Source organism: Dermochelys coriacea, chromosome 11, assembly GCF_009764565.3.
Source record: "Dermochelys coriacea isolate rDerCor1 chromosome 11, rDerCor1.pri.v4, whole genome shotgun sequence".
NCBI classification, from domain to species: domain Eukaryota; kingdom Metazoa; phylum Chordata; order Testudines; family Dermochelyidae; genus Dermochelys; species Dermochelys coriacea.
In genome coordinates, this window is record NC_050078.2 from 58,062,844 (window position 1) to 58,075,038 (window position 12,195).

The following is a 12,195-nucleotide window of genomic DNA, read 5'->3' on the forward strand; positions in this document are numbered from 1 at the left end:
TTGTGACTGCGCGCGGCCCCGTAGCTCTGTGTCGCGCTCTCGCGCCAGAGTCATGGGGTAGGTGTGGGAGGGGGTGTGTCGAGGGTAGGACAGCGCGGGCCACATAGCAGTGACGTGAGGGACTTTTGGCACGGTGATTGGCGTTGTCTGGGCGGCTGCTGCGCGGTGATTGGCTTGCTAGAGATGGGGGCGGGTCCGGCGCTGGCAGCCGTTAGGCTGGCTGACTGGGATGGGGGGGTGAGGCAGCGGGGCTGAACATGGCGCGGAGCGGCCGGGCGCTTGGGAAGGTGCTCGCCGAAAGGCTCACGGCGCCGCACAGAAGTGTTCTCAGGTAGGCGGGATCCTCCAGTCACAGGGACATGGAGTGGTTTAAAGGGGCTGATGGCCCCCCACGGGGCCCGTTCTTCCCCGCGCTGCGAGCGGCTCCTCCCACCGCGTAGGAACTGGGAATCTCCCTTGAACCGCTCCCCCCCCCCCGTGAGAGGTGGCCCCTGCTTAACAGCGTTGACATTCGCCGTGCGATCAGTAGGCTCCAGAGTGAACACGTTGGAGATGAACGGGGCAACTGCTTGCTCCTCTCGAAGCCCCCGTCTGGCTGAGGATTTGGGGTCGTGGGGCCCAGGTCTCCCTCCAATTCAAAAGCAATAAATAGGTAGCTAGGTAAATCCCCCCCCCCTTTAAACATCAGGCTGGAGTTAAGGGGATAATTTAAGGGTGAAATACAGCCCCAGGAATATTGTGATTCCAAAAAACTTTACTGCAAATGAAATGTCTGGTTCTGCTTGAAGGAAATGCAAAGCATTAAGGGTTAGCAAACTGACACTCTCTCTAGCTGAATCAATATATGTAATTTTTGGGTACATTTCAGACATATTTCAAGACCTGGGTCATGACATTTTCATAAATGTAAGGTTGATTAAGAGTCAAGATCTACCCACTTTGTGTCACAGCTGTTTCTGTTAAACCCATTCTTTCACTTATAGAGGCAAATTGCGTGAAAACAAAACTAGGAAAGCAAAATGGACTCAACTATTTCTTTTAATAAGGAGTGAAATAATAAAGGGGCTCTTGCAGCCTTTATTGTTATAAGGGAGCTGCTGGTTGTGCCTCCATGTTAAGGTTGAGGTAAGGTGTGTGTGGTAATTAATAGGTTGGAGTCAAAATCCCTTCATGATGTCATAAACTACATTTAGTTGTTTGACACAGGGACTGAACTAGAAAAATGTGAGATCTTTTTTCCTTCTTTGGAGGGGGAAAAAAAAGTAATTTTATGTCCTGTCCACATTCAAGTGTGGTTTAATGTGGGCTGGAGATACTAAAATAGTTCATCCTTGTTAAAGGAAAGTAGCTTTCCTTGATAAAGCTGAACTGTAGCTCATGAAAGCTTATGCTCAAATAAATTTGTTAGTCTCTAAGGTGCCACAAGTACTCCTTTTCTTTTTGCGAATACAGACTAACACGGCTGCTACTCTGAAACCTTTTTAAAAATGATTTTAGTATGTATGGTTTGAGGACAAACTCCATTCCCAGAAACTGTGTTTATATGGTTATAGCCTTTTTAAATTTTTTAAAAAATGTGATGTTTAGATGCTTCTGATCCAAGTGTACCTTGTCTTAAAATGATAGTGTGTTCCGTACTTTCTGTCCTTGACAGTGAGATAAAGAATTAGGGGAGTGTAGATATTAATTAGGTTTTTATAAGTACTATGTTCATGGTCTACCAAATACTTTAGCTATAGATCCAATCTGTACCAAATTTATATAAACATATCTTTATAATAACTTGTGTAATGCATGTACCAAATACATACCTCTATCTATTAATGTTTTAATCAATAATGTGCTATTAATAAAAGAGAGAGAGACATTCAGACCACTCTTCCATAAAGTACTTTGGCCTGTGCATTTTCCTTTGTCACCTAGTGCAGAGAGGAGCATTGTGGAAAGCTGCACAATTGTGGGAAAAGAAAATATGTCTATGTGGTATCTTAACACTACGCAGCTGCTCACAACCTCTCTAATGTGTGAGCTTTGCTCTGCCTGTGTGTTGAGTACCAAACTAACTAATGAGGGAGAAATTGATGTCCACTAGGATTTGGAATGAGATCAACTTATGTCACATTGGTGTCATAGGCCATACAACAGCCACTAGATGACATTAATTTTATGAAACTGATATTTGAGAAACTATGAACATGGTTACAGTGGCACATCCTTAGTACTAATATGTCTTTTCTATCATTTGTTAGATATCTCTCTTCTTCTAGTACTTGATTCTAATCAACTTTAATCTTAAAACAGATCTAGTTTTTTAAATTTAATAAAATCATGGAGTATATTTATTTGAACATGTAAGATACAGTAGTAACTGTTTACTCCGTGGAGCATGAAAGCCATGTGGTACCATAGTTGTCCTAGCATTTCGAGATAAAGCCGTAAATGATTGGTTTGGATAATAGTAAAAAAGGTATACTAAGATGTGAAAGCTGGCTACCCTGTTGCTAGAGAGGGGTGAATGCAGGACTAGAAGCCAAGTACTTTTGAATTCTAATATGAGCGCTGCTGCTATCTGCCCTCTGTGCCCTTAAACAAGTCACTAATACTCTATATCTGTTTCCCTATCTGTAAAATTGGGAATATGTAGTGTCTGAAGATCGATGAACAATGAGTGCTGAACACTGTTTTTTATATATCTAAACTACTTTGTTACTACATGTGACCTTGAAAGAGTTAAAAGCCTGATTCAAGAGAGCCCCTATGCTTAAGTCCCACTGGTATCGTGTATTTAAGTGATGTCTTTTATAAGGTGCTTTCTTGAATCAGAGCCAAAGACAGCACATTCTTGGTATCTGATTTATCTTCAGATGAAATCAAGAGAAAATAAACTGATGATGCAGTATTCCATATGAAACTTCTCCAGACTTGTTAACCTTGTAATTTCTTCTTATGTTAATCATACCCGCCTACCTTTGAATGGTATTAAAACTCTAAACCAGACACTATCTATCAGCAATTATTTCTCATTGTCCTTATTTATTTTGTTTAACATCTACAATTGGGATTTGGAAGTTGCAAAACAAGCATATCTGAAAAATGGTTTGAAATACTTTTACTGTATCATTACAGAAATTTAAATACACATTTACTTTTGACAATGTACTATATATAATTAGAAACTCTCATGCTTTATTTTTGTCTGTGGTCAAGAGAGGCTAACTTAAATGTAAAATAAAGCCTATCCCAGACTTTCTGAGTGCATTGGCCAGATTTATAGAAATTGGATATGGATAAGGATTTATTAATTATTTTATCATCTCTCTGGCACTGCAAGATTGTTTCTATATGCATCCGATGAAGTGAGCTGTAGCTCACGAAAGCTTATGCTCTAATAAATTTGTTAGTCTCTAAGGTGCCACAAGTACTCCTTTTCTTTTTGTTTCTATATGGTACCCCTTGCTGCATCTTGTCCAGGCTATTGCTAAATTATGGGACTGTATTCACATCTTTTGAGACACAACTGTCCTACAGTCAAATAGATCTCATTCTCAAGGGTTTTCCAGATACTCAGCCTAACTTTCCCTTTCCTAATTTCATACCAATACTCCTGGTTGTATCTCCGATACCAGAGACAGAAAAGAGTTACCTCGGATTGTGTTTACGATTCTAAATATTTGTGGTCTATGATCTTGTCTCCAATGTTTTATTACCTCGCAAAATATGTATATATTATCTCTCCAGAATCTGATAGTGTTCTTTGCTCTCTTCTGAAGTCCCTCCAGATTGGTTTTCTGTCTAACATGGTGAACTAGAACTAAATGCAAGTGTAGCCCTGGGGTAGTTGTACAATTGAGGATTACTTATTGCAGTTCTTAGGGGCTTAAGCATTTTTGTCAAGTGTTCATGATAGCTTTGAATAGAATTTAGTTACTCAAGTAGATATTTCTATTATATAAGCTCCTCAAAGCAGGGATTGTGTCTCAGGAATATTTTTAAAATGGCTTGTATAATTACAGTATTATTTGAATGTCCTGTAATAAAGCTCCATTGAGGTAAGTGCAGAGCAGGTATGTGATGCTTCCATGATGTATTAAATGTCTGCCCCATAAATTTACACTGTTGGTTATTGTAGGAAATTAGTGGGTGTTTTGCAGTCACAGGCCAGCAAAGTTAATAGTTTCTTCTTTAAATAGTTGGCAGTTTACACTTAGTTTTCATAACTTGCTAGACTTCAGTGGTTTAAGGAGAAGACTCATCCGCCAATGCACTATGTTTATATTAAAAACAAACAAACAAAAAAAAACCCCAAAAACCACAAAAAACCCTTTCAACTTATTGGGGAAGGTCAGTTCCATTTTTAACTCCTCATTCATATGACTGCTTGATTCTAAAGTTACAGCTCTGATTGTGTTAGAAATACGATAGAAACCCAGATAGTTCATTAGACATTATGGGGAGAGGGACCACTGGTAGGTAATAGAGCTCTCTCTTTTAAATGCATTGATGCCAGGAATCAGGACTTCCTGAGGTTAACTTTTGTATAAAATATACTAGTGCTTCTTAACAATGAGAGATCCCAACTCAAGCAGAGTAGAGAATTTAACAGTGTAGGTGGATCTATAAATGTGATGATTCACATTTTAAAACTGAAATATGCTTTGTGTTTTTCCGTAATCTTACATTCATTGAGAGAATATAAATATGACCTTTATAAGTATTTCTGAAAAGTAAATGGTGAGATTTTATTTCTGAAATTCAAGATTATATATGATCTCAAGTGTTTCAGGAGAAACAAATGTCTAAAGTAGAATAAGGAGTGTAGTTTCCTCTCCAAAAGGCCATGCAGCCAGGAACTTGCTTTTTAAGAGAAATAAGGGGGGAGGAGAAACTAAGTTCTTGTCATCTGAAACATAAAAATATTAATGTATTTTTAATGGAATTCAGCTGTGTATCTCTGACTCCAAACTTCTTTTTCTGTTCACATATTCAGAATGGGACAAAATATTAGAGATGACGTCTGAAAACTATTTGTATATTAGCAGGAAATGCTGTTCTGCAAATCAAAGTGAACTCAGTTTAGTGTATGGCCTCAGACTGACTTGAAGCCAAGTCTTAAGGGAAGGCCTTTGTATTTTACTGTGTGCCAATTTTTTTTTTCCATGACTGGGAGCTATTTTTAGTTTCGCCAAAGACAAAAAAAGGTTAACATTGCATCTGGAACAGCTTACAGACTGTTATAGAGCTCATTTTCACATCTGAATCAAAAATTTTCTGCAATACTGTAGAACAGATTGCCTGTATGTCTCACTTTAATATATGCAGAATTGTAGCCATGTTGGTCCCAAGGGTATTAGATAGATGAGATAGGTGCTGTCATATCTTTTATTGCACCTCACCCACCTCTCTAACTTTCTTCAAAGCATTAATAATTTGTTTTATTAATCATAAACACACTATAATAAAACATTTTCACAATTGCAGGCACTTGGCCTCATGTGGTATTCTGATGAGCAGAATTCCTCCAATGCAAGCATCTGTAACAAACCGTACCTTCGCGGGAAGAACTTTCTTCAACATTGCTTCACCATTCGGAAACAAAAGAAAAGAATATTCTGAGAGAAGAATTATAGGGTTTGTATAATAGAACTATGGAAATAGATTTATAGATTTATAGTGTGTGCATTTGGTTTCCATAAGTTGTTGTAGATAACCAGAAATACTAGAAATGTTTATGGCTTATGTTTAGTGGTGACTAATGATTTTAAAAGAGCCTGACTTTCAGAAAGTGTAGAGCATCTCTCCCCTCAAAATCAGGCCCCTTTTAAGTGCCTCAGAATGACCATCAAAAAATTAAGACCCTAAAAATCTCTAGCCAGTTTTGAAAGGTTTAGTTATCTTGTCCAGAAATTAAACCCGGTGTTCAAAAAAATTTATAATAAATAAAATTTAAAAAGCTACCCCTTCCAGTGGAAAGAATGCCTTAACCATTTAATCTGCTTCTGTAGAAAACTAATTCCAGCAAAATAACAGAGGTATGAACTCAGCTAGTTTTTCCTCATTTGCTCCAAGAACATGCTAATACTTCGCACTTGTATTGCATCTTTCATTTGAGGATCTTAGATTGCTATTGGGGTGCATGTGGAGAGGAAGCATTATCCCTGTTCTATAGATGGGGAAACAAAAGTACAGAGCTACAGCCGAGGGTGAAATCTGGACCCATTGAAGTCAGTAGACATGGATGAGGTAAAGGGGCCAAGGCTGGGTCCGCAGCTGGGGGTGGATCTGTGGCTGGGAATGGGGCCGCTCCCAGGTGCAGCTCTGCTCCCGGTCTGAGCCCTGGGCCAGGAATGGAGTTGTGACCAGTGGCTGTGGGTGGGAGCAGGGCCAGGAGCAGAGCTGCGCCGAGGCTGGGGACAGGAGCCAGGGACGTGGCGGGACTGGAGCAGAGCTGGGGGCAGGGAGGGGTTGCATGGTGCTCCCTCCCTACCATGCCCCCTGGATGTTCCTAGCAGGGTGTGCCCCACAGTTTTGGGACTTCCGTTTTAAATTGTTAAGAAACATGCAAAAGCCTTTAATATTACAATTAAGTAAACTGAAGATATTTTACTTCACAAGGGCCAAAGGTCAGGATCCCGTTCTTCCAATTTGATGACTGACATTGGGACACCTAAAGCAGAAAAGGGGCTGCGTGTTCTACTTTGCTTTAATTGTTTGTAATGTCACCAGTTGTTTTAGGAGAAACTCAAGATCAGAATTTTGTTCTTATTTTTTTTTCAAATGCTCTTTAAAATGTTTTAATCTTTAATTTAAACCCATCCCCATACTTCCTTAGGGTCCAATCCTGCAAGTGCTATGCATGTTGGAAGACAGTTCACTCTGTGCGTATTAGGAGGTGCACAGCACTTTGTGGGTATGGGCTGATCTTACTTGTAATTAACACTTCAGACAAGTAAGAATGTCCATGCCCCCAAGGAATTTGCTATGTGAAGTTTAAACAAGATGTATGGGAAGACTACAAAATGCTGGGCACAGGATGAGGGTGATGTGAGGACACGGGCTGATAGGATAAGATAATGGAGTTGCTGAGGTAGCTGATGGTTAAACTAGGCAGTTCACAGCATGCTGAAGGATTGAAGAAATGAAGGGTACGGAGATGGGACTGAGCTACATTTTTTCCCCCTACGATAAAAGATAATAGGGAAAGGAGTCAGTAGGGGAGAGTGGTTAAAGAGAAAAGAGGAGGTGAAATAAGCAGAAGGGAGGAGTTATGAGTTTAAGGGTTAGAGGGAGATAAACAAAAAGAGACTGCAGCAGCAGGAGGATTCTTTAATTAGGTCTGTTGTTTTCTAGAACCTCTTGGAAATGAGTACCAGTCCATTTGAAGGACTAAGGAGTTGACTCTGTAGCTAAACATATGCAATGCAGCCTATCTTTGCTCCAAGTGGTGCTTAAAAATATACTCATTGTATTGTATATGGACAACATTTGACTTTCAAATGGTCATAACTGGTTAAATCAAAATCAGTTTTCTTCAGAAGACTGACAGGTCTCAGTGAGGGCAATTTCCATGTCAGATGGTTGCTAGATTTTTTTTTTTTTTTGGTTTTGTTTTTATTATTTTTCTGCAAGGTAGCTTTTTCCCCTTTCCAAAAGCAGCTGTAATTTTTCCTTCAAACTTGGCATATACTCAACCCCCCTCACCGCCCTTTCCCCCTCAAATCCCCCTCCCCCCCAAAAAAATCATTTCCCAACAGAAACCAACTTTGGAAACACTCCTGCAGCTTTGCCTCTAGCAGTTGTATCAGCTTTCCTAATAATACAAGATTTTTAAAGCTTGTATATTTTAAAAGCATGCAGATCTGCAAAACATATTAATGTGGCTGATTTGCTAAAGGGTGGGATGAAAAGATAAAGATCTACAGAATTATACATATTTAAATCTGTATCTCTGTAGAATTTACTGCAATTTTGCATGTGTCTAGAACAGGGGCGGGCAAACTTTTTGGCCTGAGGGCCATATCAGGTTTCAGAAATTGCATGGAGGGCCGGTTAGGGGAGGCTGTGCCTTCCCAAACAGCCAGGCATGGCCTGGCCCCTATTCCCTCTTTCTCCCCCTCTGGACCCCACTTCCATTCAACCCCCCATGTTCCCCACTCTCTAGCCACCCTGACCCCTGTCCACCTCCCTGCCCCCTGACCACCACCCCCAAACTCCCCTGCCCTCTATCAACCCCCCCGCTCCCTGCCCCCTTACTGCGCTGCCTGGAGCACCAGTGGCTGGAGGCGCTACAGCCGCGCTGCCCAGCCGGAGCCAGCTACGCCACCGAGCAGCATAGAGCACTGGGTCAGGCCAGGCTCTGCAGCTGCGCTGTGCCAGGAGCTCGCGGCCCCGCTGCCCAGAGCATTGCGCCGGCGGCGCAGTGAGCTGAGGCTGCGGAGGGGAGGGGAACAGCGGGGGAGGAGCTGGGGGCTAGCCTCTCAGGCCAGGAGCTCAGGGGCTGGGAAGGAGAGTCCCGCGGGCCGTAGTCTAGAAAGCTGAACTAGAAGTATAAAAACCATTCTGTGGAAAAACTGTTCCGTGGAAAATCACTTGCACAGTATTTGAAGAGCCTTTATGAATAATAGAAAATTTTTATCTTGATATCATTGTTTGACCATTACAAATGAAGGTGATATAAATATTTACCCTGGGCCGAAACTTCGTATATGGTTCAGAATTAGTTTAAAAAAAAAAATCTGTTCTGCATTTACCCCATGAAAAACTAGTTCAAGACAAGACTAGAATTTCCATCTTGCTTTCACCCTAAGGGTTTGAATGAGATTCTGATTTATCAAAAAGTCAGAGGGAGGTTTTTATTAAATCCAGCATCTTAGTCCAATGGCTTCTTTTTAGGGTTTTTTTGTTTTGTTTTTGGTAAAGTCCATTTGATACAGAAGTAGCTTTAAAAGCCCCAAACTTAAGACTAAAAGGTTCCCCCCTTTTTTGAGACATCTAAAATTTAGTACCAGCAGTGTTTATCTCGAAGAATTGCATGTGCAGACTGCTTGAAATTGGCTTTTAGCTTTTTTTTTCTTTCTTTTCTTTTTTTAAATACAGAGTAACTTAGGCTCCAATCCTGCAAACACTTATGGATATGAGGGGCTAGTGATATGCATGAAATTAAAAATTACTCATTTGTGTGTTTGTAGGATTGGGATCTTAGCTCTCGAATGCAAGGGACTAATAGCAGCAGCTTGACAGAACAGACGGTGGGTAAGCACTGTGCTGGCTTCCCCACCTAGCTTTACCAATATACCTCATCCTAACCTGTGGCACCTCATCTATTCCAATGTCTTGCTTCCCTTGGGCAAATACTGATTTGTGCCAAATTGCTTACAACTCTTTCTTAACTATTTTTAATTAGCTATGTTACCTGTACATTTTTTAATAATAGCTATATTGTCTTCAGTTGATTGCATCTTTTGAGATTCTAAATTGTATGATTTTCAGAGAGAAAATGTTCATTTAACTTTTTGTAAAGTGCTGTATAAGTTACTGTTAAAATATTAAAAGGATGTAAATCTGCAAAGTCAAGAACTCATACGTTTGGAAATACCAAATTAAAGTTGCCCATGTAACTTATAGTAACTTGAAAAGCTTTTATATTTAAATTACTACAGTTTTATAACTGGTAATGTCATGTTTTTATTTCCAGGTATTCCATGCAGGAAATGTATGAAGTGGTAGCTGTTGTGGAGGACTACAAACTCTTTGTTCCTTGGTGTAAAAAGTCAGACATATTATCCAAACGTTCTGGGTACTGCAAAGCCCACTTAGAAATAGGATTTCCTCCTGTGGTAGAGAAGTATACGTCAGTTGTTACCCTAGTGAGACCTCACTTGGTTAAGGTAATCCTTATTTTGTGTATTTCTTGTGTGTAACTTTTCCTAATATCCGATTGTATAAATGTAATACTTTAAAGAAAACAGGAAACTATGACTTCAAAACAAAATTCAAAAACTATTCATAAAGCTGTTTTGAGTGGTGCTATATTTTTAAAGACTGTGTGTGTAGCTAATTACAGCTGAGGGATATTGAACATTGTTTTTAAAATGTCTTCAAAAGAAAAATCTTTGCTTTATTCTTTTTATTGTGTGAGAAATAACCAGCCATTTATGTGATACATGTATATACCAATTCCTAGTTCTCTTCATTATAAGGAATGCTTGTTAGTATTTTATATATAATCCTCTTTAAACTTAAAATTAATTTGACTTACCCGCTCCTCAAAGAAAAAGGGGCATGATGCTTCAGACACTTCAGCAAGAACTGTGGCATCTGTCATCACTCTCCTCCAGTGTTCATGACTTACGTTATTTGGCCTGTTTGGCTGGAAAGGCTCAAGTCCTTTAATGGTGAAGGCTTGTTCAGTAGCAAGACTGATGAGAAGATGGAGACTTTTGGGTTAACCTGGTCAGAAGAGAAGGAACCCTGCTTCATCTTCTTTCACATTGCAGAGGCAATAACTTTCATCTGCTTCCTTTTACCCTTCTTCATAACCGGTTCAACCATGGCAGTAACCAAAAAGGCAGATTAAAAGAACAACATTTTAAGCAGAGGTCTGGCACTTCAGCTGCTCTTTTGTCCTCTACACCTACTCGGCTCAAATTCAAGGGTTGCTTGGGAACCTAATCTCTTATTTCTTTTACTCTTTTCTGTCTCACACCTTTCCTTCGCTTTGGGAATCATCTCATCCATTTTCTTGCACCAAGGAGTAAAATTGCCATAGATTTCTTGTGTTAGAGATAATTGTTCGGCTAAGCAGTCCAATTCTGCTCTTTGTCCCATCCCCATTCTTTCCAGGGATTCCTCTTATAAAACACTGTTAAGAGCAGAAATGGATTCCTTGTTAAGTATGGGAGATAAGATGCCAAGACAGTACAGTGGGGAGAAGTGCTTTTATTTAAAGTACTTTCTCATTCTGGAGGGAAAAATCAGGACCTGAGACAGCTGAAAAATTACAGCAGAAAGTTCAGGTTTCACATGCTGACTGGACTCTATCCCTACTGTTTTCCTACAAGACTGGCTCTTGACCTAAAAGAGAACTGTGAATGTAGGCATCAGGCTGCTTCATCAACTATCTCTTAGAGTTACAGCTCACCTTAAAAGAGCACATCTAGTCTTGGAGAAGACTAGAACAGGGGTTCTCAACCTTTTTCTTGCTGAAGCCCCCCTCAACATGCTATAAAAACGCCAGAGCCCAGTGGGGTTTAGGGGTGGGGGAGGACTTGGGGCTCTGGGTTTGGGGGGGACCCTTGGGCATAGGCATAGTTTTACTTCTGTTTTGGAGTGGGCAAGACCTGGCAGGGTTCGAGACAGCTCTGCACAGTGGGGTCCAGGGAGGGAGTGCCAACTCCACCCTCGACTCACTCAGGAGACCACCCAACCTATCTGGGCTGTGGGAGGATGCAACCAAAAAATATAACTCAAAGGGGGGAGTCAGTTCAAAAAGTTTGAAAACGATTCAGGGTGCAAGGGGGGGTAGCTAGTGGCTGTATGCAGGCAGTGGGATAGCTCAGGGTGCAGGCAGGTGGTAGCTAGGGGCTGTGTACAGGTGGGCGGGGGCGGTCCTAGTGTGGCTCCTGGCTTGGGGGGGGAGAAGGGGGTGCCGGATTCAGCTCCGCACTGCTCCCAGCTTTGGGGGGGAGGGGGCGTGGGATTCAGCCCTGCACCGCTCCCAGCTTCAGGGTGTGTTGGTTTCAGCCCCGCACCATTTCAGTGCAGGGGCTCGGGGCACTGGGTTTCAGCCATGGGGCTCTGTGAGTCCACTGAAAAGGCTTGTGGACTCCCAGTTGAGAACCGCTGGACTAGAGTACTTCACCCCTAAAAGTGGTGAAGGGAGAAATCTATTTTTGGTGCTTAAGGTCTCTCCCAGACCTATTGTCTTTGTCTATACGAGGATTTTTTTCCCTAAAAATTCCCACCGTTCAGATCCATCAGTGTTGGCAAAGTGGGAATGGTACCATAGATAAGGAGCTGCTGGCATTCTAACTTGTGTTATTATGGTGGCAAAAACACCAGCAGCACCTACCCAACATTGCTGTTGCTGACAGTGTTGAATCGTTAGTATCAACAGTGGCTGATGTGAAGGAAAAAAATTCTAGTATTGATGCATCCATTGAGGCTAGAAGAGTTGCAATGGCTGCATGCTGTTTCCCA

General features: G+C 41.2%; 1 protein-coding gene across 1 annotated transcript in view; it reads left to right on the plus strand.

Moving 5' to 3' along the window:
- Window positions 1-12,195, plus strand: part of COQ10B (coenzyme Q10B) — a 20,105-nt gene continuing 7,910 nt past the window's right edge. The window contains exons 1-3 of the mRNA XM_038367716.2: window positions 1-331; window positions 5,479-5,628; window positions 9,692-9,884. Coding sequence (XP_038223644.1) covers window positions 258-331; window positions 5,479-5,628; window positions 9,692-9,884 — 417 coding nt within the window. The 5' untranslated portion in view covers window positions 1-257. The remainder of the gene's footprint in view (window positions 332-5,478; window positions 5,629-9,691; window positions 9,885-12,195) is intronic.